The 23,342-nt window shown below is 39.4% G+C and overlaps 4 protein-coding genes across 8 annotated transcripts; 1 reads left to right on the forward strand and 3 right to left on the reverse strand.

Annotated features, from left to right (window-relative positions):
• Nucleotides 1-311: 311 nt before the first annotated feature.
• On the reverse strand, nt 312-9,806 carry LOC131113149 (uncharacterized). 3 transcript variants are annotated; one of them, XM_058064226.2, is made up of 8 exons: nt 9,755-9,806; nt 5,843-5,946; nt 5,171-5,714; nt 1,494-1,658; nt 1,239-1,338; nt 1,087-1,157; nt 920-1,005; nt 312-736 (listed from the first exon to the last, which is right to left on the reverse strand). In XM_058064226.2, the coding sequence occupies exons 1-8, from the start codon at nt 9,764-9,766 to the stop codon at nt 637-639; spliced, it is 1,182 nt and encodes a 393-aa protein (XP_057920209.2). In that variant the 5' UTR covers nt 9,767-9,806; the 3' UTR covers nt 312-636. The 3 variants fall into 3 exon arrangements, with proteins under 3 accessions (XP_057920209.2, XP_057920208.2, XP_057920210.2); XM_058064225.2 differs by having other exon boundaries at nt 1,239-1,344; XM_058064227.2 differs by lacking the exon at nt 9,755-9,806 and having other exon boundaries at nt 1,239-1,344; nt 5,813-5,948.
• Nucleotides 5,080-10,995, forward strand: cimip2b (ciliary microtubule inner protein 2B). Its single transcript, XM_058064230.2, has 8 exons — nt 5,080-5,415; nt 5,518-5,625; nt 7,441-7,559; nt 7,643-7,821; nt 8,377-8,534; nt 8,768-8,882; nt 10,351-10,515; nt 10,592-10,995. The coding sequence occupies exons 3-8, from the start codon at nt 7,495-7,497 to the stop codon at nt 10,684-10,686; spliced, it is 777 nt and encodes a 258-aa protein (XP_057920213.2). The 5' UTR covers nt 5,080-5,415; nt 5,518-5,625; nt 7,441-7,494; the 3' UTR covers nt 10,687-10,995.
• LOC131113108 (uncharacterized) lies at nt 10,751-19,719 on the reverse strand. Of its 3 annotated transcripts, none has more exons than XM_078794164.1 (11): nt 19,580-19,719; nt 19,391-19,488; nt 16,174-17,235; nt 15,927-16,044; nt 15,069-15,842; nt 14,028-14,104; nt 13,504-13,680; nt 13,309-13,412; nt 13,192-13,238; nt 12,661-13,108; nt 10,751-12,549 (listed from the first exon to the last, which is right to left on the reverse strand). In XM_078794164.1, the coding sequence occupies exons 3-11, from the start codon at nt 17,191-17,193 to the stop codon at nt 12,489-12,491; spliced, it is 2,826 nt and encodes a 941-aa protein (XP_078650290.1). In that variant the 5' UTR covers nt 17,194-17,235; nt 19,391-19,488; nt 19,580-19,719; the 3' UTR covers nt 10,751-12,488. The 3 variants fall into 3 exon arrangements, with proteins under 3 accessions (XP_078650290.1, XP_078650288.1, XP_078650289.1); XM_078794162.1 differs by having other exon boundaries at nt 16,174-17,263; XM_078794163.1 differs by having other exon boundaries at nt 16,174-17,263; nt 19,391-19,648.
• Nucleotides 19,720-19,921: 202 nt separating this feature from the next.
• On the reverse strand, nt 19,922-22,623 carry LOC131112741 (liver-expressed antimicrobial peptide 2). The gene is made up of 3 exons (XM_058064200.2): nt 22,160-22,623; nt 21,936-22,075; nt 19,922-21,035 (listed from the first exon to the last, which is right to left on the reverse strand). Exons 1-3 carry the CDS (start codon nt 22,223-22,225, stop codon nt 21,002-21,004), a joined length of 240 nt encoding a protein of 79 aa, XP_057920183.1. The 5' UTR covers nt 22,226-22,623; the 3' UTR covers nt 19,922-21,001.
• Nucleotides 22,624-23,342: the final 719 nt, after the last annotated feature.

A 23,342-nucleotide genomic window follows, 5' to 3' on the forward strand; every position in this document is an offset into this window, starting at 1 on the left:
CCAATCACAGGGCACATATAGACAAACAACCATTCACACTCACATTCATACCTATGGACAATTTGGAGTCGCCAATTAACCTAGCATGTTTTTGGAATGTGGGAGGAAACCGGAGTACCCGGAGAAAACCCACACATGCACGGGGAGAACATGCAAACTCCAAACAGAGATGGCCGAGGGTGGAATTAAACCCTGGTCTTCCAGCTGTGAGGTCTGCGTGCTCACCACTCGACCACTGTGCAGTCTTAATAATAATAATTATTATTATTAGTAGTAGTATGATTGAAATTAATAGTTTTGCTAAAAAATGATGCATTTTATGTATAGTTTATTCATATACTGGTCACAGTGTCATAACAGACGACATAATGTAAACAGTAAGTAGGAGAAAAAAATACAAAAATATTTGTACGCTGCTGTTGTAAGTTGCAAATATACATAAAACAAAATAAAATATACTTCTCTTAATTGTGCATGTTTTACATGTACTGTAATATACATCTAATTATTATTCATAGAGGAAGATGCTATGAAAATAGAAAATACTGTATAAGTACTGCAATAAATGACAGTATGTACACTGTCTTCCGGAGTCAAGTCAAATCTAGTCAAATTAAACCTGTTTTGCCTTCCGTGTCAGTGTGCGGTAGAAATAGGCAGAGTCTTCCTCCTCCTCCGAAATAGTTGGCTCAGATTTCGCCGGGTGGAGCTTTTGTCAGAAGGATCCACGGTTTGGCTGTGAAACAACAGCAGCAAAAAAAAACAAAAAACACATTGACTACAGCAAAGATGAGCAACAGGAAGCAGCGAGCAGGATGGCCGGCTGCCATGTTGGAGAAGTAGAGCGCCATATGGCGTTAACACCACACACTGCCCACTCAGCCTGATATCAACACTATGACTGTATGGTATAGCTCACCTGTTTTTGTCTTTCAGGCCGAAATTTCTTTTCAGGCTGCCAACGTTTGTCTTCCAGTTCTTCATGGTGCTTTTATGCGTTTCCTCCTGTTTTTATATATATATATATATATAAAATATAAAATAATACTATAAATAGTATAAATATATACAATATTTGATTTCTACCTGTTTTTTATTGTCCTCTTCCTGGTCCAATAGGTCAAGTTGCTGCCCCCTGGTGGCCAAATTTAACTTTCCTGTTTAAAAAATAACAAACAATATGTCAAACACAATAGTATTTCTCTGATAAAATATGTCCCTCAAATTTAAAAGCTCACTTAGATGCCGTGATGAAAGAGTGGTGTCTGATGCCGATCTCTGCCGAAAAAGTCCATAAGGATATTCCTTGAATTGCTTGTCCTCACTGAAAAGCTGCTTCTGGTCCTCATAGTGAAAAGAAACAGCCACATGTAATTATTTATTGTCATGCTGACAGGCAGTGAAGGCCTCAAGAGAAAACTGGATGGCACGGTTCTTAGAAACGCCCAAAAGCAGCTTAACAAGTGTGTGAAATACAGTAACTGTCTATGTACCTGGCTGGAAGGCATCTCGTCCTGGTCTTCCGGCAGGACCTCCATGCCCATCTGGTGGTTTTGACTGTAGAGCAGATTTTTGGCAATGTCCTCCAACATTTGGCACACATGGTCTAAGTAGATGAACCCAGGACTCAGGCCTGCGGATGTTGCCTCACTTAGACCCTGAATGCATCACAAGCATAGTATGTTAGACAGAAAAACATACATGTCAGAATTTTTGGAGGTGTTTTGTGAGGAGTAAAAACATATCACACATCAATGATTATAGTTTTCACTTTAACAGGTAGCATCAAATTCAGCATGCTAACCTGATAAAAAAACTAAGTCACTAAATGTGGAGAACAATAAGATAAATAACAGCAGAGAAATACGCTAAAGAAGCTCAAGCTAATGTACATCATTTCTTAAAATAATTGCTTCATGAGCTGAAAAGTTAATATAGTTAGCATGAAGTGTTAACACAACATGAGAAAAGAAAGAAAAGCTAGTCACATTTTTCTTGGTCATCTTTGAATAAAGTTATTATAAATAAAAATTGCAAATGCAACATATTTAGCATGCTAACCTGATCAAACAAAGTCGCTAAAAGTGGAAATTACAAATGTAAACAAGCAAATAAAGAAGCTCAACCTAATGTATGTAGACGCTAAACACAAACAAAATGTGTCTGCAATGTAACACAATTTCTTAAAATAATTGCTTAGTGTAGTGAAAGGTTTGTATACAGGCGCCACATGAGGGTGTATAGTTAGCATGAAATGCTAACACAACATGAGAAGAGAAAGAAAATGGTGAGCGTGTCATATTTTTCTTGAGGTCTTTGAAGAAACCCATTCTAAATAAAATTTGCAAACGAGACATATTTAGAGTAAAGTGGAAACTTTACAAAATGTAAACAACAGAGAAATAGATTAAGAAGCTAAAGCCAAGGTATGTAGATGCTAAACACAAAACAAAATGTGGTAATCGATAAAATTAAAACATAATTAGCATGCTAACCATATCAAACTAAGACGCTAAAAGTGAAAACTCTAGAAATTTAACAACAGAGAAATAACATGAAGAAGCTCAAGCTAATGTATATAAACACTAACACAATTTCTTAAAATAACTGCTTAGTATGCTGAAAAGTTTGTACACACATGCCGCTCCAGTGTGTATAGTTAGTATAAAATGCTAACACAACATGAGAAGAGAAAGAAAATCATGACGATGTCATATATTTCTTTAGGTTGTGTTTGAAAAAACCCATTATAAATACAATTTGCAAATGCAACATATTTAGCATGCTAACCTGATCAAACTACGGTGTGCCGCTAAACGTAAACAACAAAGACAGATGCTGAACAAGCTAACGTTGATGCATGGAGACGGTAAAGACACACAAAACCTGTCTGCAATGTAACAGCATTTCTTAAAATAAACATTCCATGATAGCTTTAGTGTGCTGAAACGTTTGTATAAACATTGCACGTGAGTGTGTACTGTTGGCAAAAAGTGAGAGAAACACAAACCATATAGAGGTCATACTTTTCTTGAGGTCTTGTTTGAAGTCTGGAAACGTATGAACAGGCATTTTTTTTGAACACATTAACAGCTAAAGCTCTATCGAAATATAAACAACAAAGACAGAATTTAAACAAGCTAATGTTAATGCATAAATCACACTAAAGTATCTGTATGAAATACTTGTCTGCTTTGATTAAAAATGTCCATTGTACATGCACTAGTGGGCCGAGTGGTTACCCAAACTATTTCCCAAGCCTTGGAGGAGGTATATGACTGTGAAGAAAAAAACAACTTCAACCTGTTTAGCCTGATTTATTTTTTACCTTTGTCTAATTATACCTGTATCAATTATGTTAAATTGTTGTGCTGCTCTCTGAAGGTAGTAGTTAACAGCATGGTAAAAGATTTTAGTTTAGATTTTTAAATGGGTTTTCTAATAATTTATTAGTCTTATAAAATGATTAACTTGGATTAGCTGTCATACCAGGAGATTGATTGCAGAGGACTGACAGTTGTTGATTGTAGGCCTCTATGCAAAAATGTAGATCGTTCTTTGAAAATCATCTGATTAATTTAAATTGTTTGTGAAATGGATAAAAATGTTTGTGAAATGGAAAAAATTGTATGTAAAATGGAAAAAGTGAAATGGAAAAAATTTTATGTAAAATGGAAAAAATTGTATGTGAAATGGAAAAAGTGAAATGGAAAAAATTGTATGTAAAATGGAAAAAATTGTATGTGAAATGGAAAAAAATGGTAAATAAATTGCATGAAAATATGTTTTACTTTGGAAAACAAAAACATTTCCAAGTGATCCCAAACTTTTGAGCGGTAAATTGTACGTATATTTGTATATTTAACACACACACACACATTATTTTATGCTTGTAATTTTCCTTGAATTATTTGTCTAATTTTATCTGTAAAAGTGTTATTTTATGTGTGTTTGTCTATGGACTCCTTCTCCAATCTCGTTGTACAATAAAGGCCATTCCATTATACTATCAGCTGTATGTTCTCAAGTCCCTTTTATTAAGGAGCACTTTAAACATCAGACAACATCAAACTATGTCATTTAATTTTACAGTTTTGTTGTTGTTGTTGTTTTTTTTTTTTACTAAACAAGACATCCACACTTGCAAGTCATGTTGCTAGGTTGTATGTTAAAAGTTGAAATACTTAGAAAGCAACCGGTGGGCCGGATTTAAACGCTTGGTGAGCCACATGTGGCCCCCGGGCTGTAGTTTGCCCACCCCTGAGTTAGCGTAAGTAAGTGTAAGGGATTTTAGTCTGCAGGATGACTTAATGGATGGGTGGCAAGAACATAAATCATGCTTTATGGATGGATAAGATGGATGGATGGAAATTCCTGCAAGAAAAGTCCGGTGCTTCAGCGGTGGTCTCGCAGAACAATTACTGACACCTAGTGACCAATGTAGAATATGACATCTAAAATTTGGTGGTCATAATGGCTTATATTGTATTTGTATTTTTGGGTCATTTAGCTATTTTTGCTTGAAAATACTTAATTTTGGGGGTAAAATGCATATAATTTGCTTAAATATGCATATCATCTGACTAGTAACAGGCCGTAGTCAACCACGAAACAGCGATTATTCATGAAATTAATTAGATTAATTACTATTTCTAAGGTCAGAGCCTATTGACTGTATATATATTTAATACTGTAGGAACCTGAGAAAACGTCTGCACTGACTTAAAGACAGCATTTCTTATGATGGCATCAGAAGTGAACTGGTTGCTAGCAGCTTCATAATAAAGCTCAAACTCATCGTCATCCACCGCCTCATTCTTTTCAGAGCGCACACTGCTGATTGCAGAAACTATGGTCTCCACAACTGTTTTTGTCGACAGCTCAACCTTGGTGGAGATCTAGTACTTCCATTTCCCAATCTAGTCTAAGACCGTTGCTTTGTTCTGCTGCAGCCATGTGGGCGGACTGGTTTATGACAGATTGGTGTCAGCTTGCCAGCATGAAAGCAATTCCGTGTGATTGATGGCATGTGAGAGGACTTGCAACAGTAAGTACAAGGCAGCAGAGGGGGGCGGGGGGCGATGAGTACAGGCCTTGACGTTTCCCTTTTAGTTTTACGAGGTGGGCAAGACTCAACCTGTTTGTACGAGACATATGCAATGTGTCTTACCTGCTTCTTGTCGCTGCTTAAAGGCAAAGTCCGGTTTCTCATCTGGGATATCTGCCATGCTGATATTGATGCTGGGGTCGTTCGTAAGCCAAAGCTCTCGGACCTCACCGCGGAGTGTCTGTGGCGTTTTGGTAGTTGGTCAGCTGCAAGGTTTTCGCTCTGTCGCCTGGATTCGGACCTCTGAAGGGCTCGCTCAAGTCTTGGGTTAAAGACTGAGGATCCAAAGGCTCTGTTTGAGCTCAATGGTAGGAAGGAAACAGGAGGTGGTGAGGAAGATGGCAGTGAAGCAGATCCAAATGATGAAGGTGCTGTGTAGCTGTCAGTTGATTCCAACAAGTCCATCTCAGACAGAGTGTGACATGACGTGCCGGTGCTTGCCGTCTCCACTCCGGAGTCCACAGATTCGGCTCGTACAGCTTTCTCCAAAAAAGAAGATGACGCTGACAAATGTGTGGGTAAGTCACCAGGAGTATCCTCCACATATTCTTGCTCATGGCTGGGTCTTTGTTCAGCCACCCAAACCTCCATCAGGTTACCAAAACTCCTGTAAACATTCATCGTCGACGTCTAACTTCATCAAGATCAACTTTTGAGCTGCTCAAGTAGAATTCAAAATATGCACCTTCAGACCCGCCTCCTCACCTTCTTCACCACGCCTTCTGTCTGTCCTACCTGAGCTCAGAGCTGTAGGCTGACGCTCGCACCTTCTTGTCAGAAGACAATGACTCAGCTGCACACGTATGATTCATCATGTTCCCTTCTGGATTCACACAGACCTGGGAAGAAAGAAACTTGAAGAAAGTAGTGACTGGAAAAGGCACGATGGTGATAATAGCAACTTCGGTTAAAGTGCATTGAAATATATGTATTTAATGTACATAAATATAACAAGATTATTTACTGTATATTTAATAATAAGAACACATTTTATTTGTATAGCGCTTTTCAGGGCGGCACGGCGGTCAAGTGTTTAGCGTGCAGACCTCACAGCTAGGAGACCAGGGTTCAATTCCACCCTCGGCCAGTACTCCGATTTCCTCCCACATTCCAAAAACATGCTAGGTAAATTTGCGACTCCAAATTGTCCATAGGTATGAATGTGAGTGTGAATGGTTGTTTGTCTATATGTGCCCTGTGATTGGCTGGCGACCAGTCCAGGGTGTACCCCGCCTCTCGCCATAAGACAGCTGGGATAGGCTCCAGCACCCCCACGACCCTCGTGAGGAAAAGCGGTAGAAAATGAATGAATGAATGAATGAATGAGTACTTTTCAGTACTCAAAGAAGAAAAAAAAATAAAAATAGAGTTGAGTAAAAACAAAGTAAACAATGCATTCAAATACAATATTCATACATTAATTCAGAGCTAAAACAAGGCTAAAAGCCTTTTATACTCAGGTATAAAAAAAGTATAAAAAGTTAGACATTAAAAACAGATTTAAACAGGTGGTTTTTGAGTTGTTTTTTTAAAGGTGGGAAGGTCAGGGCAAGCATAGAGTGAATGGGGCAAAGAGTTCCAGTATATATATATGTATATATAATATAAATCATTATCCTGCATCCATAGTAAGCCATTTTAACTAATCAGAGACCTGAAGAAAGTCATTCCCGGAAAAGGCAAAATCATCACAACAAAAGTTAGACATGGTTTATTGTTATTGTTGTGGTTTCTTTTCCTATATATGACATTTTTGTTTTATAAATGTGGTACATAAAAGCTTAGAGGCGAGAGAACTGCCTTTTGGTCCAGCATGCATTTAAACATTTAATCTGCTTTTATAATTTTTATTTTTTAATGTGGATGGAGAGTATAACAGTACAGTACCGCAAATAGAACCTGACTCTAGGAGACTCACTGTATTTCATCAGCACAGTGAGTCACATGACATATGAGAGGGTAGGAATGTGCACACCTGACATTCCTATGTGCTGATAAGATCTGAGCTCCGAGGAGATCTGAGGACGGTGACACACATACAGGTCCCTAAAAGCTAACGTCCTTTGCTTCTGTTGCTTTATTCTTTTCTATAAAACAAGGATATACAGTACTGTGCCTGTAAATACCTCATGTTATTTGCAATACCACCACGAGAGGTCGCTGGTAGACATTAATTCATTTATTTCATGTATCATAAACAGGAATATGAGTAGAATATGTTCAGGTTGTTTAAAATAAATGAGCTAATTATTACTGATTAAAACACTAATACTAATGATTGTAAACATCACTTTTGGGAATCTGAGCATTTGTTTGCAAGTGATTGTCTGTAGCAACCAAGCAGCCAATACCAGAGCAACAATAGTAAACAGTGATGGTGCACCACTATGGAGGCAAGCAGCCCAGAACGTAGCAAAGTTCTGGTAAAGCGTGACCCAAATTACATACCAGGGTGAGTAACTTCCATTGCCCAACATTCTGGTATACATTGAAACTATAAAAGTACTTCTTCATAGGCTAACTATCCGTTTTCAGCTACTCGGGGTATTGTCCACAGCTCAAGTTCCAAATTGGGAAGCCGTATGGGCAAATGACAGCCGAGCTGAGGAGTCCGGACTTGCACTCGGATTCCGGTAGTCCTCCTACGGGGTCTGCTTGGACCATGAGAGCCATCCCTGAGAGACACTCTAGTCGTATAATACCGGGTTACACTGGTAGATATCACACTCTAATATATGTCACTTATCCCTATAGAAAATAATCAAAATAGAAATAATCTGTTCCAGGGTCAAACTGTGGACATCGTAAAACCTTGGCAAGGTTCGAAATCACAGTTACTTAGTTGTCATACAACTGTAAAACAAAGTTAATTGCAGTTTTTGTCATTTATATTCACAAGCAAGAATTTTTTTTTTACAAGTGTAAAAAGAAGTTAACCACTGACTACTGGTGCACTAGTAGGGTAAGCCATTTTCAGAAACATCTCATCATACAAATTTTTGGACACCACTGGGACAGAATTAGTGGGACACTCTTAACGCTCCTTGTTGAAGATGCTACTTCTGTTGGTTAGCTAGTTTCACCCACAAAAAGCCAAAGAAAAATCAAGAACACGTGCAAAGTTCACGGTATGCATGCTGTTTGTGAATTCCATTTTTGTGACATGAGTACTTTTTCCACACTGTACTTCCTCCTGAATACTTGCCATGTGAGGTGTACATTACCTTGAAGGCTGATTCAAGTGACGCTTTCACTTGTCTTGCCTGCAGGCTTTGTGCCAAAAAGGCAGAACTATGTTGCCTGCAGCTACTCGGAAACATGTCGGAGGGCATTTTCTGACTTTTACCAAGACAGATATGCAAATATGAAAAGGGAGGCAAAAGCGCTGCCGCTTCCTGTCACCTACAGCACCAGTCAGCAGTCAAAGGTATTATTAGTCACATTGTTGTTATGTTACACCTAACTTCTAATAACTTTGTGTTGATACAGTCTAAATCAAGTATTATCTGAATTTATACAGCTTTTGTAAGTGTACCTAATGACGTGCTTGAACAGTACCTCTTGCTAAATTATGAATGGCTGGAGTTCAGGTTCCCCTCAGTGTAATGTCATCCACCTCTCATAGATTTTTGATGCCTGTTTTTGCTCTTTTTTTTTTAGGTCCTAAGTCCAATTTCTAACAAAACCGTGTCCTACAAGCCTTTAAAGCCCTTCATCCCCATTGCAAAAGCCTACATGCTGGATGACGACCACCCCTACAAGTACTTTATGTCAGGTACAACATGAGTATAAGAATGCTGAAAGTTTTTTTTGATAGGGGACATTGGGGGAATTTTCATAGGTCAAGAAGGTATTGAAAAGTAATGCAATAATTTTGTGAGACAACACAAAGTGGGGTTGAAAAAAACGGACGGACTTTTGTGAGATCTTACAAATCTGTTAAGATTAAGGGCATTGTACCATTGGGTGTTTTTTGCTCGGCCTAAAATACAGATATATTAAAAACATGCTCAGCAGTAGAAAATGGGTTAAAAAAAAAAAGGTCTCCACATTTGTTCTGTTAACTGGCTCAGACACCAGAGCCTGAATTTTGCAAGAGAACGCATAACGTTTGCTTATCTAACATATATTTTGGTCACAGAACAGGATTATTGTGCAATCAAGCGAGTCGGACAGGCTGGTTTAGGTTTTAGAATTCTTGTCGGGTGGTTGGTTAGCGTGATGACTCAAACACTACACATTTGATTCTGTGATTCAACTTTGAATGAACCCTGCTTACAATCAAACACGGTATTTTCTTTGTTTTTGCTGTGAGTATCTTCGGTAGAGTCTCAATGTCCAATCATATATGATTGTATGTGTTAGCTACTGTACCTCACTTCATATTAATGAACCAGGAAGTGCCATAATTTCTGCATTATGGTAGGGTACGTAGTGGTATTTGAACCGTGCCCATTAAATTTGAATTTTTTTTTGTACATATACAAACATATAGGCTGCATTGGTCTATAAACTGAAGATGTCCACAGCGTAACACCGGATATTTACTACACAGAAAGATGCTACACAAAGATTTTTTAAGTAAATGTTTTTTTCTAAATAGCACAGAACAGACTGTGGAACATGACTAGTTAAAAGGTAGCTTACCAAAAAAGTCATTCATCGCCGTCTTCATCCTTCTCCTGGGAACTAAAACCAAGTCATCTTCTTCGGTGTCAGCATTCCTTCATCACACTTTTTTTTTCATTGTCAATCTCTGTGTCACTTTTGTGGAGAGGCAAATTAGCCTTTTACATTGTGCTGTTCTCTTCATCAAGCAGTAGTCCACGTTTTTGACACACACTGTAAAGAAAGACACGCTATAAACCATGCAATCGTACCTCCAAGGTCACTTGTTAGCTCCGATGATTTTTTTTCAACATCTTCCGCTGTCTAAGCGGTCCAAACAGAAGACGGAGTAATTCTATACGTGATCAAACTTACTTCAGATTTGTCAGCTTAGCTTCATGATTCCAAATTAGATGAAGTTGTGGCATAAAAACTGGAAATTATGTCAGAACTACAAGATAACAGACAAAAACAAACATAATTTTCCCATTTTTGTTGTGCTAATGAACCATCATCGAACCTTACCCAGAATGCCAAGAATGGTTTTACCTCAATGAACCAGGAAGTAGCCTGCTAGCTTACAAGAGTCAGAGGTACATACAGTATAAACATTAATACTGACTGTGTTTTTAAAGGATTTACAGGCCACGTGCCTAAATCCCGTTTCCTAATTGGGAAAGGCTACCCCGTTGCTACAAACGAGGCGCTCATCCAGTTTGGGAGGCAGCTACCATCCATCCGGACAATCGATGCATCCCATAAGAGGGGCGTGGTCCCGTCATTCACGGGACATATACCAGGTATGTGGTACACTGACACTACATCATTTCTATTATAAACAATATTAAATCACTGTTTGCTAACTTTCTCACACAGGATACAAATTCATGTACGGACACACTTTTGGTCGACTTTCCAGGAAGGCTCTGGAGAGGACCGCCACCAAGAGAGCCCATACAGCAACGTCATGAAGCTATATTAGTCTTCTTTAAAACATGTGACTGGGAAACTAGATAATAGAAGACTATGCTGCTGTTTTATTGAAGGAATCACCTTAGAATAGGAACAATTCCACTTTTATTGCAGAAACAACACATTGCTGTTTGTACCAGAGGATTTGACAAATGAATCTCTCTTCAATACGCTAACCTGTCTTGGTTTTTGGCATATCATGCAAAACCATGCAACAAATGACATGAATAAAAATGTTCTGCTATCAGGAACAAGCTATATGTAATTATGACTTATTTGGGTCTTGTTATGAAGCATTGTTTGGACAACGGGTCACACTACTACTCGAACAACGTTATTTATGTTATGACAAATGACAAATGTTCAACAATTTAAAAAAAAGAGTTAAGTATATTCAACAACAATAACAGAAGGTTGCTATGTGCAAATGGCTTTGGTTAGCATTAACCCAATCCTTTCTACTATATCTCAGCATTATGGCTGACTCTTGAATTCAAATTTCAAACTGATTAACTGACTTACAATGACACCGCAAGAAGATAAATAAAATATAATTAGTGACCTGTATGCACAAGGAATGAAACAACAATAACAGTAAATGACTCTAGAAAGTAACTAAAGCACTTTGGCTAGCATTAGAACCATCCTTTCCTTCAGGTCTACCTTGAGGATGAATGAGTATAGATTTAGGGTTAGCAAACGCTCAAACTACAAAAAAAAATGCTCACTAGTTCATGATGACGATGAGTGACATAATGAATTATAAAGTGATATAAAATTTAATTAATGACTTGTTGTTAAAGTGCTTTTCTTAGCATTAGCATAGTTACATTATCATTTCAATGTAGTTTTAGCTTCCACTCAAATTCAGACATTTTTAATTTAAATTTATATAAATAAATAATTAAAATAAATTAATTTAAAGCAAGATCTGAATAATATAATGCAACTATTTACCTGTAACTATGAGGAACAAATCCGATACGATCTGACAATGACAGCGAAGTGACACTGAAATGTAGCTAAAGCGCTACACCTAGTGACCAGTAAGAATACTACATATCAAATACTTACTTGAATGCATCTTCTGAATGCCTTATATTTGTAGTTTTAGTTCATTTAGCCATTTTAATTCTTGGAAAATGCTCGATTAAGGACAGAAATATGTAAAATTAGCTTAAATATGCTAATGTTTTGACTACTAATAGGTCATAGTCAAACACAAAACAGCACTGATTTATTAATTAACATATTTTTAAAAGCCATGATAGAGTGAAGCCGCAAATTTCAAAGGGATGACAGTCGTTTTAAGTGGAATCTGAATGAAATTAAATATTTTAACACAATTATTAGCCAGTATGTATGAGAAACATTACAATGTAACATTAGCATGATGCTTTCAATTTGGTTACGGCTTCCGGTAAATATGAGCTTTTCTATTAGTCCATATTATTATGGCTACCTCTCAAACAAAAACAAATATGGTTAGTAGTTTGATTTTAAGCATTCATTCTATATTTTTCATTTTTTGAAGAATATTAGCCTTTGAATTCCTCACCTGAGTGTTTGAATGCTAACATAAACATTTGTGAATCACCAGTTTTGACCTTTCGAAGCACATAAATTTGATGATAAACTTGTTTTAAATAGCTGCCTCAGCCCAGAAGGTTAAATACAGGAATGCTTGGTGAGTTGGTGCCAAAGCTGCGACTCTTGTTGTTTCTGTGATCAGTGCAGCAGAATGACTGTATCATGCATTAACTAAGTTGAGATTATTTTTTAAAAATAAAGTCTTGTGTCTTCATTGACCTGATGGACTGAGCCAAGCGTCCAGATACAGCCACTGTGATGGCCGATGGCACCTAGACAGATAATAAAAAAAAATAGAAATAAAATAGAAAATAAAAGTACAAAAAATATTAAGAAGGCACATAGACTTGCAGAAAATATACTCGGTAAATAATGGTTCTTACCCTTTGAGTTGAGGTGCAGTGGTACTCTGTGTACTTGTTTGAAGCCTAGTGGAAGCTGCTCCGAAAAGTTTGGCCCAGCGCAGGCCGGAACTAGAAGCCGTTCCATTTTCTTTCCTAAAAACTGGAGACCTGCCATCTCCACCATTATGATGACAGTCCCTCAGGTCCTCGGTTCGCCACTCAGGAACAGGCGCTAACACCATCTGACTCCTGTTGACCTGCATTACCGTTGGCCTCCTGCTAACAGACAGCGCTGGGAAGACCGGAATAGGAGAAACACACTCCTGTGGTCTGTGATGTAACAACCTGGGTTCCAGGAGCAAGTCCAGTTCAAAGGGTAAAACGGAAAGAGGCTGCAGAAGAAGCATAAGCTCCTGAAACATCGGCTGACAGCAACCCAGCGACATGGACAGGAAGCCCCAGCAGTGGTAGTATGCCGTTATCACATCTGTACACACACCATAAAATATTTCTTTACAATCTGTTCCACAAACTGATTGGACAATTTTTTTCGTCTTCGTGTGCACTCACGTTTTAGACCGTGCAGGTGACTGAGCCAGAACTCCAATGCTCTCAAGCTGAAAGAGAGTTGAGGAACCTTGTAAGACATTATCCTCCTTAACATAAATGCGACGAGCAAAGACCTACTTCAGCAATCCCATGAGGAAGGCCCTCAGCCTCATGCTATTGCTGCTCAGCTGCGGAAACCGCATGATTTTACACACCAAACCATGGAGAACCTTCATGGATGGATGGACTGTTGGACCCATGCAAACAAAGCACAGCCAATGAAACATTTCTTTTTAAACCATTAACACCAACTGGTACAGGAGTATACACCATACCAGTCTTCATGGAGACTTCTACGACACTCCAGGATGTGGTACGCCGCTGACCAACGATGACATCCAGTTTATGATCTCTGAGGCCGTCCTCTAGAACATTTTGGAGAGCTGGACACAGGCGATCCAAGACCAGGCTGGCGATCATAGGACTTAGAGAGCTGGTACCTAAATGCATCTAAAGGACAGAAAAATGCCACTTATCCGATTTTGGAAGCAGGGAAGCCCAGACTTCCCCGGCTACTTCATCTCCCCAATGTGTCCTGGGTCATCCCTGAGGTCTCCTACCGGTCAGACGTGCCCTGAACACCTCCCCAGGGAGGCATCCTGACCAGATGCTTTATGAATATTTTTTTCATGCATAATGTCTGCTGAATATCAACCATTTTCATGGAATGTGTTTCACCGCGTATATGTTAATGAGGGAACCTCACATAAACCACGCATTCTGATTCTATAATCGTCTGTCTTATGAAATAGTGAAATAGTCGTATTAAGTGTGTTTCCACTATGAAAAATACATACCTTTTCTACAGGGTCTCTGCTGCTTCCAAAATGAGCTATGATTAGATCAACTGCCGTGCTCACAGACCTCAGCAAACCTGCACAGAAAGATTAAGATCATTATTTATCAGCATGTTGGCTATATTTAATATTCATTCATTTATTCATTTTCTACCGCTTTTCCTCACAAGGGTCACTGGGGGGTGCTGGAGCCTATCCCAGCTGTCTTTGGGCGAGAGGCGGGGTACACCCTGGACTGGTCGCCAGCCAATCACAGGGCACATATAGACAAACAACCATTCACACTCACATTCATACCTATGGACAATTTGGAGTCGCTAATTAACCTAGCATGTTTTTGGAATGTGGGAGGAAACTGGAGTACCCAGAGAAAACCCACGCATACACGAGGAGAACATGCAAACTCCACACAGAGATGGTCGAGGGTGGAATTGAATCCTGGTCTCCTAGCTGTGAGGTCCGCGTGCTAACCGTGCAGCCCTATATTTAATATTGTAATGCAGAATTTGTGTTGCTACATGACAGTATAAAGTATGTGAGTGACATTACAGGCTATTTTTTGCATGTATTTAAAGCACAGTGAAGAGTTAATACATCTCCTCCCCAACTGGGTCAGGAGAAGTGAGAATGCTTCCTTTCTCTCCGCGTGTGACACTGACTAGTCTCTGCAAATGTCATAGTTAATTCTTTATGCATGATGACATCGCCTGCGGCTCCGCAGATGCAGCAAAACGTCTCCTTTACCGACACAAAATTCAACTCTCCGTCATTAAAGAATTGGCTAAAATGCTTCTGCAGCTTATTAATGATTAGTGCTGTTTGGACGGCATCGTTCCTGTGCGCTTGCGGCTCCCAGCACTCGCATAGGCTAGCAAGACAGAGGGCCTCAGCCAATCCCGTGAAGGGAGAGTTAAAAATAGGCCATGTTTGAGAGGAAGCCCCTTAAGGGCATTGGAGGCGCTGCTGAAGCAAAGTGCCTTGTACCCTTGTGCTCAAGAGAAAAGCCCGAAAATGTCCACTTTTTCACTAATATAGCCTCACCTCTTCTCTGGAGATGACTGATGGACAGGGACTCATAAGATGTGTCAGGTGAAAAGCAGGTATCTGTCTGTAAGAGAGGTTGGTTTTCACTGATCCCTTCAGAGGTTTGATGAGGATGCAGACCAGATACAGTGAAGGACAGCAGGGAACCCAAAGAGTTCAGAGGAGCTGCTGTGGAGAAAGCAGTCGTTAAACTGAAGACGGAGTCCTCTTGAGGGTGAGATGTCTGAGAATTAGGGTTTGCTTGACTGTTTTGGGGTGTCAAATGAGATAGTGCGGACTCAAAGAGGCTCTCAGTTTGGGGCTGAGCATCCTTAGGGGTTGTTAGGCTAATAAGGTCCTGGTAGGTAGGGATTCGAACAAATTTGGCACCTGGTATCAACTTTTTATCAGTTTTTCCTGAGCTTGTTGGAGTTGTTTTATCTTGACCTGGATTGATTTCAGATTTCCTCGGACTATGGCTTGCCTGAGACCACATATGTCCTGGTTTGGGGGCATCTGATGAGCCGGGCGTGCAGGTGGAGCAGGTATCAGAGCTGGAGCAAGCCTCCAGGAAGATGGAGCTATCTGCTAATGATGATGCCTTCACGATGGAAAAGGATTTGAATCCTGCACAAGAGTTCTTTTTGTCATTCTTCTGCTTCATGTATCTCTCCACGAGACAGCCCAGCTGCTGGGTCTGGGCCTGAGGTCTATCCCTGGGGTCGAGTACTATAGGCTGAATGGGTAGGGACGTTGGCCTTTGTGGTTTACGGGAGTGCATTGAAGTTGTTCCTGCAAAAATAGGAAGACAATAACAATAATTATTTATTGTGTTATCATCTACTATTGCCTTTGCTTGTCAAAATCTAATCTTACCCTTCTCAGTAGCCTTAACATGGTCCTTTAGGATGGGTCCCTGAGTGGGTGCAGCACTAGCATCTTGGCATGTAGAATTATGGTTGAAGCACAACAAACACGATATGTGGGGGTGAGCCTGGATGGAATAAAGGCAACCTGGTCATTTTTCTAGTTAGATAGACTCGAAATTTTTTTTTACAGTTGTGGCTGTAGGCAACCTCTACTTTGTGATGTGCTCTAAATCATCATACAAATGTCCACTTACCTCTTTGTCCTCACAATGTTGTCCTTTTACATTAAGACCGTTTTGGCTTGGGCTCTCAGCCTCAAGGTAGCCGGCGACATTGGACCAGGAAGCGACAGGAGACTGGGATGATAGGTCACAAGTCACCAGCTTGTAGTACTTCTGGTTGGTCCCCATCGCCAGGGTGTCTTGGCTTTGGAAGCAGGCAGCCAGGTCGGACATTTCCAGAGAGGAGAGACCGGGAGGGTGATTGCAATTGGACTCCAGACCCTGAGGTGACCAGGGACAGTCTTCTCTCAATGGACTGTGGGTGCTTTGTTGGAGAACATCACTTGGATAAACAGGCTGGAGGTTGAGGACTACAGATCCATCTGATGATGGAGAAGGCTCGGACGCCGGGTTGTTGCTTCTGTTGTACATAGCGCAGAAGTTGACCAAGATGCCGTCAGAACTGCCGCAGGAGGAGTCGCTGGTACACTCAGTTTGAATATTTGGGAAAAGCTCTGAGGAAGATTGGCTATTTTGCAGCAAGTCGTCATGGTCTGGGTTCCTGTGTGGGGATGGGACTCTGACTCTCCCGAGCCAGTTGGAAGTCCCATGCAACACAAAAGACGAGTCCTCGTGATACTTGTGAAGGTTATCTCCGTCGCTGTCGTCATCATCTTCATCCACATCTGTATTAGGAAGGAAGGAGTTGTGTGAGCGCTGACCACCTCTAGCTCCACCCTCTTCCTTCTTGAAAGTCACTTCTTCCGGTGATGAAGCTGAGTCGCTGGTGCCCTCCTCATCCTCTTCCTCCGTCCGGTCCTCATTGACACTGCTAAAGGTGCCGGAAAAATGTCTTCGACTATTAGTGATGGGGTGCTCCTGATGCAGTGTACTCTGCTCTGGGAGCGATGCTGCACGGGTCAGACCCGACAAGCCGGGTCTCTTGGTTGACCCACAGAGGGCCTGGACGGGGAGCTGCCAGGCGGGGAGAGGAAGCAACGGGAAGTGGCATGCAATCAGGGTGTCCCCCGAGAGACTGGATGCTCCAATCATGCTGATGGAGGACGAGGGATGATGTCCACTGCACTCATGGTGCTAAAAATGAAAGCACATAATGGCATACCTGTGAGCAAAATTTAAAATAATTAAGAAAAATATATAATATAAAAATTATATATATAATGTATATATATATAATTTATATATATATAATATACAAATTATATAATATATATAATATATATAATATACAAATATATAATAAATCTATTAGAGACGATTTTTTAATTTGTTTATTTAAAAATAAACAAATGTAAAAATTGTCTCTAATATAAATCTGCCTTTCAAAAGCAAATATAAAATATAATATATTAAATATAATAAAATAATAATAAATATAAAATAAATATAATAAAATAAATATGCAATATAATACAAAATATATAATATGAAAATGGGCAGCACAGCGGTCGAGTGGCACAGCTAGTAGACCAGTGTTCAATTCCACCCTCGGCCATCTCTGTGTGGAGTTTGCATGTTCTCCCCGTGTCCATAGGTATGAATGTGAGTGTGAATGGTTGTTTGTCGAAATGTGCCCTGTGATTGGCTGGCCACCAGTCCAGGGTGTACCCCGCCTCTCGCCCAAAGACAGCTGGGATAGGCTCCAGCACCCCCGCGACCCTCGTGAGGAAAAAGCGGTAGAAAATGAATGAATGAATGATATATATATAATATATTGTATATATTTATATATATATTTATATTATAAATATATATAAATATTATAATTATATATATAATATAAAATATAATTTTTATGTAATATATAATAGGAAAAAATATAATAAATATATTAGAGACGATTTTTTTATTTGTAAATTTCAAAATAAATTAAAAAATTCTCTAATATAAATCTGCCTTTCAAAAGCAAATATAAAATTAAATACACATGCAAGTTATAAATAAATAACTTGCATTAATAAATTTTATTAAACAATATCAGAGCAGTATTCCCCAGGAGGCGGGGTACACCCTGGACTATTCACCAGCCAACCGCAGTAGTTTTACATCACTTTAAGAATACATCTTCCATTGAACATTAAGCCTGCTATTACACACCCAACAATTCAGGGTAATTAATGATGCACTGAGCCGGGAGTTTCCTCCATCAAAGCACCGCAATCTAAAGCCCAAATGTTAGACCTCCAGTCCAAAACCCTCCATAGTGTGTCCGCCTTCTATACCACTTCCTCCTCTTCTTCTTAGCTTGGTGCAACCACTGCTTCTCTCCCGATTACTCAGCTGCTGTGTAACTAGGTCAGCTGCACTGCAGACAATCACTGGCGGCACTGCAATCCAAACGCATTCAGACATTCATAAATTATAACCAACATCTATAGAACTGAATCACAATTGCCCCATAAGCGTATTAAAAAAAATAGATTTTGAATAAAAACCCAGAGGCTGACACAACATGGGCCAAGTTCAGGTATACACTTATTGCTCTGCATCAATTATAAAATACATTCAAAGCCCCATCTGCTGGATATACTGTGGAAGTGTTGACACTACTTCTAAAAAAAACATGTTTACTCTAAACAGCTGTCAGTATAATCCTCTTTATCACAAGCCTTCCATAGCAGTACATAAACATAAATACATTCATACCATCTTTCTAGAAACCTTGAGATCATAAAGTATATTTCACAGGGTTAATCTTTCAATGTTGCTGAACCGAAAGATAATCTGCTGATGGCAACACAAAAGACCCAGCAGATTTCATTATAGGGAGTTATGGGTAATGGACGCTTCATTAGGTACACACTATATAATGTTGATTAATTTAACAGTATTGTTGTTTTAAGGCATATAATGTCAGCTGTGCCGCATTAGGGATGGTTGGGACATTAAAATGCTATGAAGACAAAAGTATTGGGACACAAATTGAGCCCTGAAAAAAAAACACCACAAAGTTGAAAGCATAGAATTATAATAATTAAGATCTTGCCCAAGAGCTGCTTGGGTAATGCTTTAAGAATGAGTTTGCAATTTTTTTCATTTTTGATGTACAATGATGTATAGGGTGAAGAAGGTCACATATATTGTCATTTCAATTGCAGAGGCAAAATATTTTAGCCACATATTTTTAAGAAAAAAAATAGATTATTTGTGAGAACACACACAGGCAGCAGCCTACACATAAACAAACATAAGCGTCCATTAAAATTATGTAATTTAAATAATTACTTACAACAGCATTAAGTCACAAGACACATCCATCTTTTTCCATTAGGGTCACTTTCCTGTGTAAGCATTTCCAAAATGCCCCCCTTTGGTTCGGTCCAAATCCTTCCGAAATAAAAACAAAAGCAACAAAATCATATAACTGACTGAGGCACACCAAACTAGATCGTATCAGTGATGATTAAAGAATGCTTACAATGAAATATCAAACGCTGCCGAGTAAAACCGAGCCGACATTAAGGTCCGGACCCCCCATGCCGAGGCTCCGGTGTTGTCAGCTGGGGGTGCGTGACGTCACTAGCATGTTAACCAATGAGGACATATCCATGACACATTAAGCTAAACAAAAAACATATATTTTTTTAAGTATTTAAATACAAATTAGTTATTAGTAGAGATACATGCATTTAAATGTAGTATTATTATAAAAAAAACGATTCCACATGAGAGAAACAAGCATAACCTGCATTTGCCTGCTCTCTAGTGGCAAGAAAGGGTATAATTTTAGTTTATTTCAGTAACTGTGGCCATACACACACACGCCACATTACATACACTTGCATAATGTAATGCAATGGCATCATGAAACTTATCCTTCAGGTACAACCACAGGAATTCTTTGAAAAAATACCTTTACTAATATTCTGTCGGTATTGTCTATAAAAAAATGTAGCATGTTTTATAAAACTACACTTCTTCTTTCTCACATAACTTTTCCCTTCATGTGTCGCCACAGGAAATCAATCACTCTCGACTTCCGTATCTCTCACACCAACTACCCTCATGTCCTCCTTCACTACATCCATAAACCTCCTCTTTTGATGGTTCCTGATCCTATCCATCCCGGTCACTCCCAATGAGAACCTCAGCATCCACATCTCTGCTACCTCCAGTTCTGCTTCTTGTCTTTTCCTCAGTGGTACTGTCTCTAGACCAAACAACATGGCTGGTCTCACCACAGTTTTGTTTACCTTTCTTTTTAGCTGAAATTATACTACTACGCTATTATTCTAGTCATGGATTTCATGAGTGCAAGTTTGTCTCTACATTAACTGACCATATTAATGGTTTCTTTTCTATATGTTACAGTGGTTGATATTATTGTAACGATTCCAAACAATTCAAGGAATTAATAAACCCTCTTGAGAAAACCAACTCTACTTAATTTCCTGTCAAGTGACAAAAATAGGCACATCTTTACATATTTATTTGACTCCTATATATTAAAAAGCTTTACAAAGACCTTTTAAAAATGCTCTATATGGACACTGTTTACAATATGTACATATAAATACAAAGAAAGACAAGCATGGAGAAGCACTTCAAGCATGCAATGATGATGTATATTTTGTCACATGACATTAATAGAGTAGGGTCACATGTCCACATAGCTTTTACAGCCTTGTTTTGTAGCCGTGCGGTGAATAATCAGATTATTTGGGAGTTGTCTAATCATAAACAAATAACCAGTAGGGTAAATCTTTACTTCAAGTGGAACATTACTCTTATGCAATGTCTTGTTTGTGTGTGTTTGGTTTGTGCGCTGGTTCATTTGATCCATGAAGAAGTTGTTTGTTGTGCAGACACCGGACATGATGGAATTGGGTTTTTGTTTTCTTCAGGTGAATTTCCAGAAAGAGCAAATATTTCTCCTGTAAAGACAAAATGATGTTTTGATAGTGTCACCAGGCTGCACGAAGGCCTAACAGCTAGAAGACCCGAGTTCAATTCCATCCTCGGCCATCTCTGTGTGGCGTTTGCATGTTCTCCCCGTGCATGCGTGGGTTTTCTCCGGGTACTCCGGTTTCCTCCCACATTCCAAAAACATGCTAGGTTAATTGGCGACTCCAAATTGTCCATAGGTATGAATGTGAGTGTGAATGGTTGTTTGTCTATATGTGCCCTGTGATTGGCTGGCCACCAGTCCAGGGTGTACCACACCTCTCGCCCGAAGACAGCTGGGATAGGCTCCAGCACCCCCGTGACCCCCGTGAGGAAGAGCGGTAGAAAATGAATGAATGAATGATAGTGTCACCAAATCATGACTGTGGAAAATGTATGACATTTAAAAGAGTGCACATCCCTAAACTAAAACAATTAAAATAAATGGAAAAAAACAGCTAGAAACCAGACCTAAATCCACATGGGATATCCATCCATCCATTTTTCTATGCCACTTATCCACACTAGAGGTGCGGGGGTGCTGGAGCCTATTCCAGCTGTCTTGGGGCGATAGGCAGGGCACACCCTGGACTGGCGGCCAGCCAATCACAGGGCACATATAGACAAACAACCATTCACACTCACATTCATACCTATGGACAATTTGGAGTCGCTAATTAACCTAGCATGTCTTTGGAATGTGGGAGGAAACCGGAGTACCCGGAGAAAACCCACGCATACAAACTCAAGGTGGACACACTAACCACTCGACCACCATGCAGCGCTTTTGTAATTAATTATCACAATTACATTTTCAGGAGAAAAACCAAGTAGTGTATTTCTGTAGCCATTTCAAGATAGTTGACAAAAGTACATTTTGCAATGTGTACCTGCAGAATTTCGTCCCACACTCCAGGTGTTCTCTGCAACTGGCTCCCACTGGTTTCATGGAGTTCCAGCGCCACAGCAGAGAGCGCTTTGTTCTCTGGATCATACCGGTCCAGTCCTCAACTACAGGCAGCGAGTCCACCTGAGAGAAAACAAATACCAAAAATTGAAGTTATTTAAATGAAAGTCTCTCCCAGGCAGATTATTAAAGTGTTATTAAAGTCACCTGCGTGCTGCATATCAGTGTCATCACCAGAGACAAAACAACAACGGTCCGCAGGAGAGTCGCCATGGCGTCAAGATGCAGCTAAATGCCCTGCTGGAGCGTGGCTTCTGTTTAAAAGGCTTTAATTGGGTTAAGGAGGAGCCACATTCACTTTCTATTGCACGCTGGTCAGGTTGAACTGAATGTGATCTCAAGATACAAGCCGCCCAGTGTACTTATCAGGTTTTACAGCAGGGGAACCCGATGTAGTCTTTAACCTGTGGATTAAGGACAACTCCACGTTGGAGGTATCCACATTGAATACAGGGATGTGTTGCAGTACACCTGCACAATCAGTAGCAAATGTGCAGGATGCTACCGTAATGAAATGAATATTTAAGCAATTTGGGGTTCTAATTTAGTGAGATATGTCGAATTAATCAATTTATTCAACCATTAATTAGCTTCATGCGTGTTTTTATTTCTTTCTGAATGTATGTACACAGTGGAACCTTGGTTTGCAAACACCCCAGTTGCTGTGTTTTTTGTTCTTTTGGTTAATGTGGAAAATAGAGCTGTGACAATTAATCGATTAATTGATCGATTACCCAATTAATCAACAACATTTTGGTAATCGATTGATTTTTTTTTTATTTAAATATGTTACTATCCTCTGATTTCAGCCTCTCAAATGTGAGTATTTTTAAATTTAATCCAAAAATAATCGACTGATTAATCGATTATTAAAATAATCATTAGTTGCATTCTCTGATTTACTGTACAGTACGGCTTGCGCCTTGTCCTGTTATTAATAATAACCATCTGTAGTCCATCACTCAGGTCGCGTGGGTATGCTGGAGCCTATCCCACCTGTATTTTTTATTTGTTCAATTTACTGTATGTGAGTCTGTACAATGGTTGTATTTGTTAATGAGGGAATGTGTTCATAAGCAGGGTGGTATTTATTAATTCTTGGAAACTTGCTTTTTGTTCCATAAGGAGCAGATCAGGACCTTAATACCTTTAATCTTTTGGAAATACTTAGAGGTCTGTGTTGTAACGAGAATCAAATGTGCAAGAAAACAAACAATTCCATTCTGCTTTATCTGTACTTGGACTTGGACTATGCTTTACAAGCTCTCGAAAAGTTGGTGATGATTACGTTTATGTGAATATGTTTGCATAATGTATGAAAGATGTGGAA

Source organism: Doryrhamphus excisus, linkage group LG10 (assembly GCF_037039965.1).
Source record: "Doryrhamphus excisus strain RoL-2023G ecotype Guam linkage group LG10, RoL_Dexc_Guam_v1.1, whole genome shotgun sequence".
NCBI classification, from domain to species: domain Eukaryota; kingdom Metazoa; phylum Chordata; class Actinopteri; order Syngnathiformes; family Syngnathidae; genus Doryrhamphus; species Doryrhamphus excisus.

Excerpts from the sequence above, each read along its gene's own strand:
- LOC131112741 (XM_058064200.2), bottom strand. The coding sequence starts at position 22,225 with ATGGCGACTCTCCTGCGGACCGTTGTTGTTTTGTCTCTGGTGATGACA. Across the intron at positions 22,076-22,159 it reads CACTGATATGCAGCACGCAG|GTGGACTCGCTGCCTGTAGT; the intron begins GTGACTTTAATA and ends GTTTTCTCTCAG. Across the intron at positions 21,036-21,935 it reads TGTGGGACGAAATTCTGCAG|GAGAAATATTTGCTCTTTCT; the intron begins GTACACATTGCA and ends TTGTCTTTACAG.
- LOC131113108 (XM_078794164.1), bottom strand. The coding sequence starts at position 17,193 with ATGATTGGAGCATCCAGTCTCTCGGGGGACACCCTGATTGCATGCCAC. Across the intron at positions 13,681-14,027 it reads GCAGAGACCCTGTAGAAAAG|ATGCATTTAGGTACCAGCTC; the intron begins GTATGTATTTTT and ends TCTGTCCTTTAG. Across the intron at positions 13,239-13,308 it reads TTCCTCATGGGATTGCTGAA|CTTGAGAGCATTGGAGTTCT; the intron begins GTAGGTCTTTGC and ends ACTCTCTTTCAG.
- LOC131113149 (XM_058064225.2), bottom strand. Across the intron at positions 5,715-5,842 it reads GCCTACAGCTCTGAGCTCAG|GAGTTTTGGTAACCTGATGG; the intron begins GTAGGACAGACA and ends GAATGTTTACAG. Across the intron at positions 1,345-1,493 it reads ACGAGATGCCTTCCAGCCAG|GACCAGAAGCAGCTTTTCAG; the intron begins GTACATAGACAG and ends TTTCACTATGAG.
- cimip2b (XM_058064230.2), top strand. The coding sequence starts at position 7,495 with ATGGAGGCAAGCAGCCCAGAACGTAGCAAAGTTCTGGTAAAGCGTGAC. Across the intron at positions 8,535-8,767 it reads GCACCAGTCAGCAGTCAAAG|GTCCTAAGTCCAATTTCTAA; the intron begins GTATTATTAGTC and ends TTTTTTTTTTAG. Across the intron at positions 8,883-10,350 it reads CTACAAGTACTTTATGTCAG|GATTTACAGGCCACGTGCCT; the intron begins GTACAACATGAG and ends GTGTTTTTAAAG.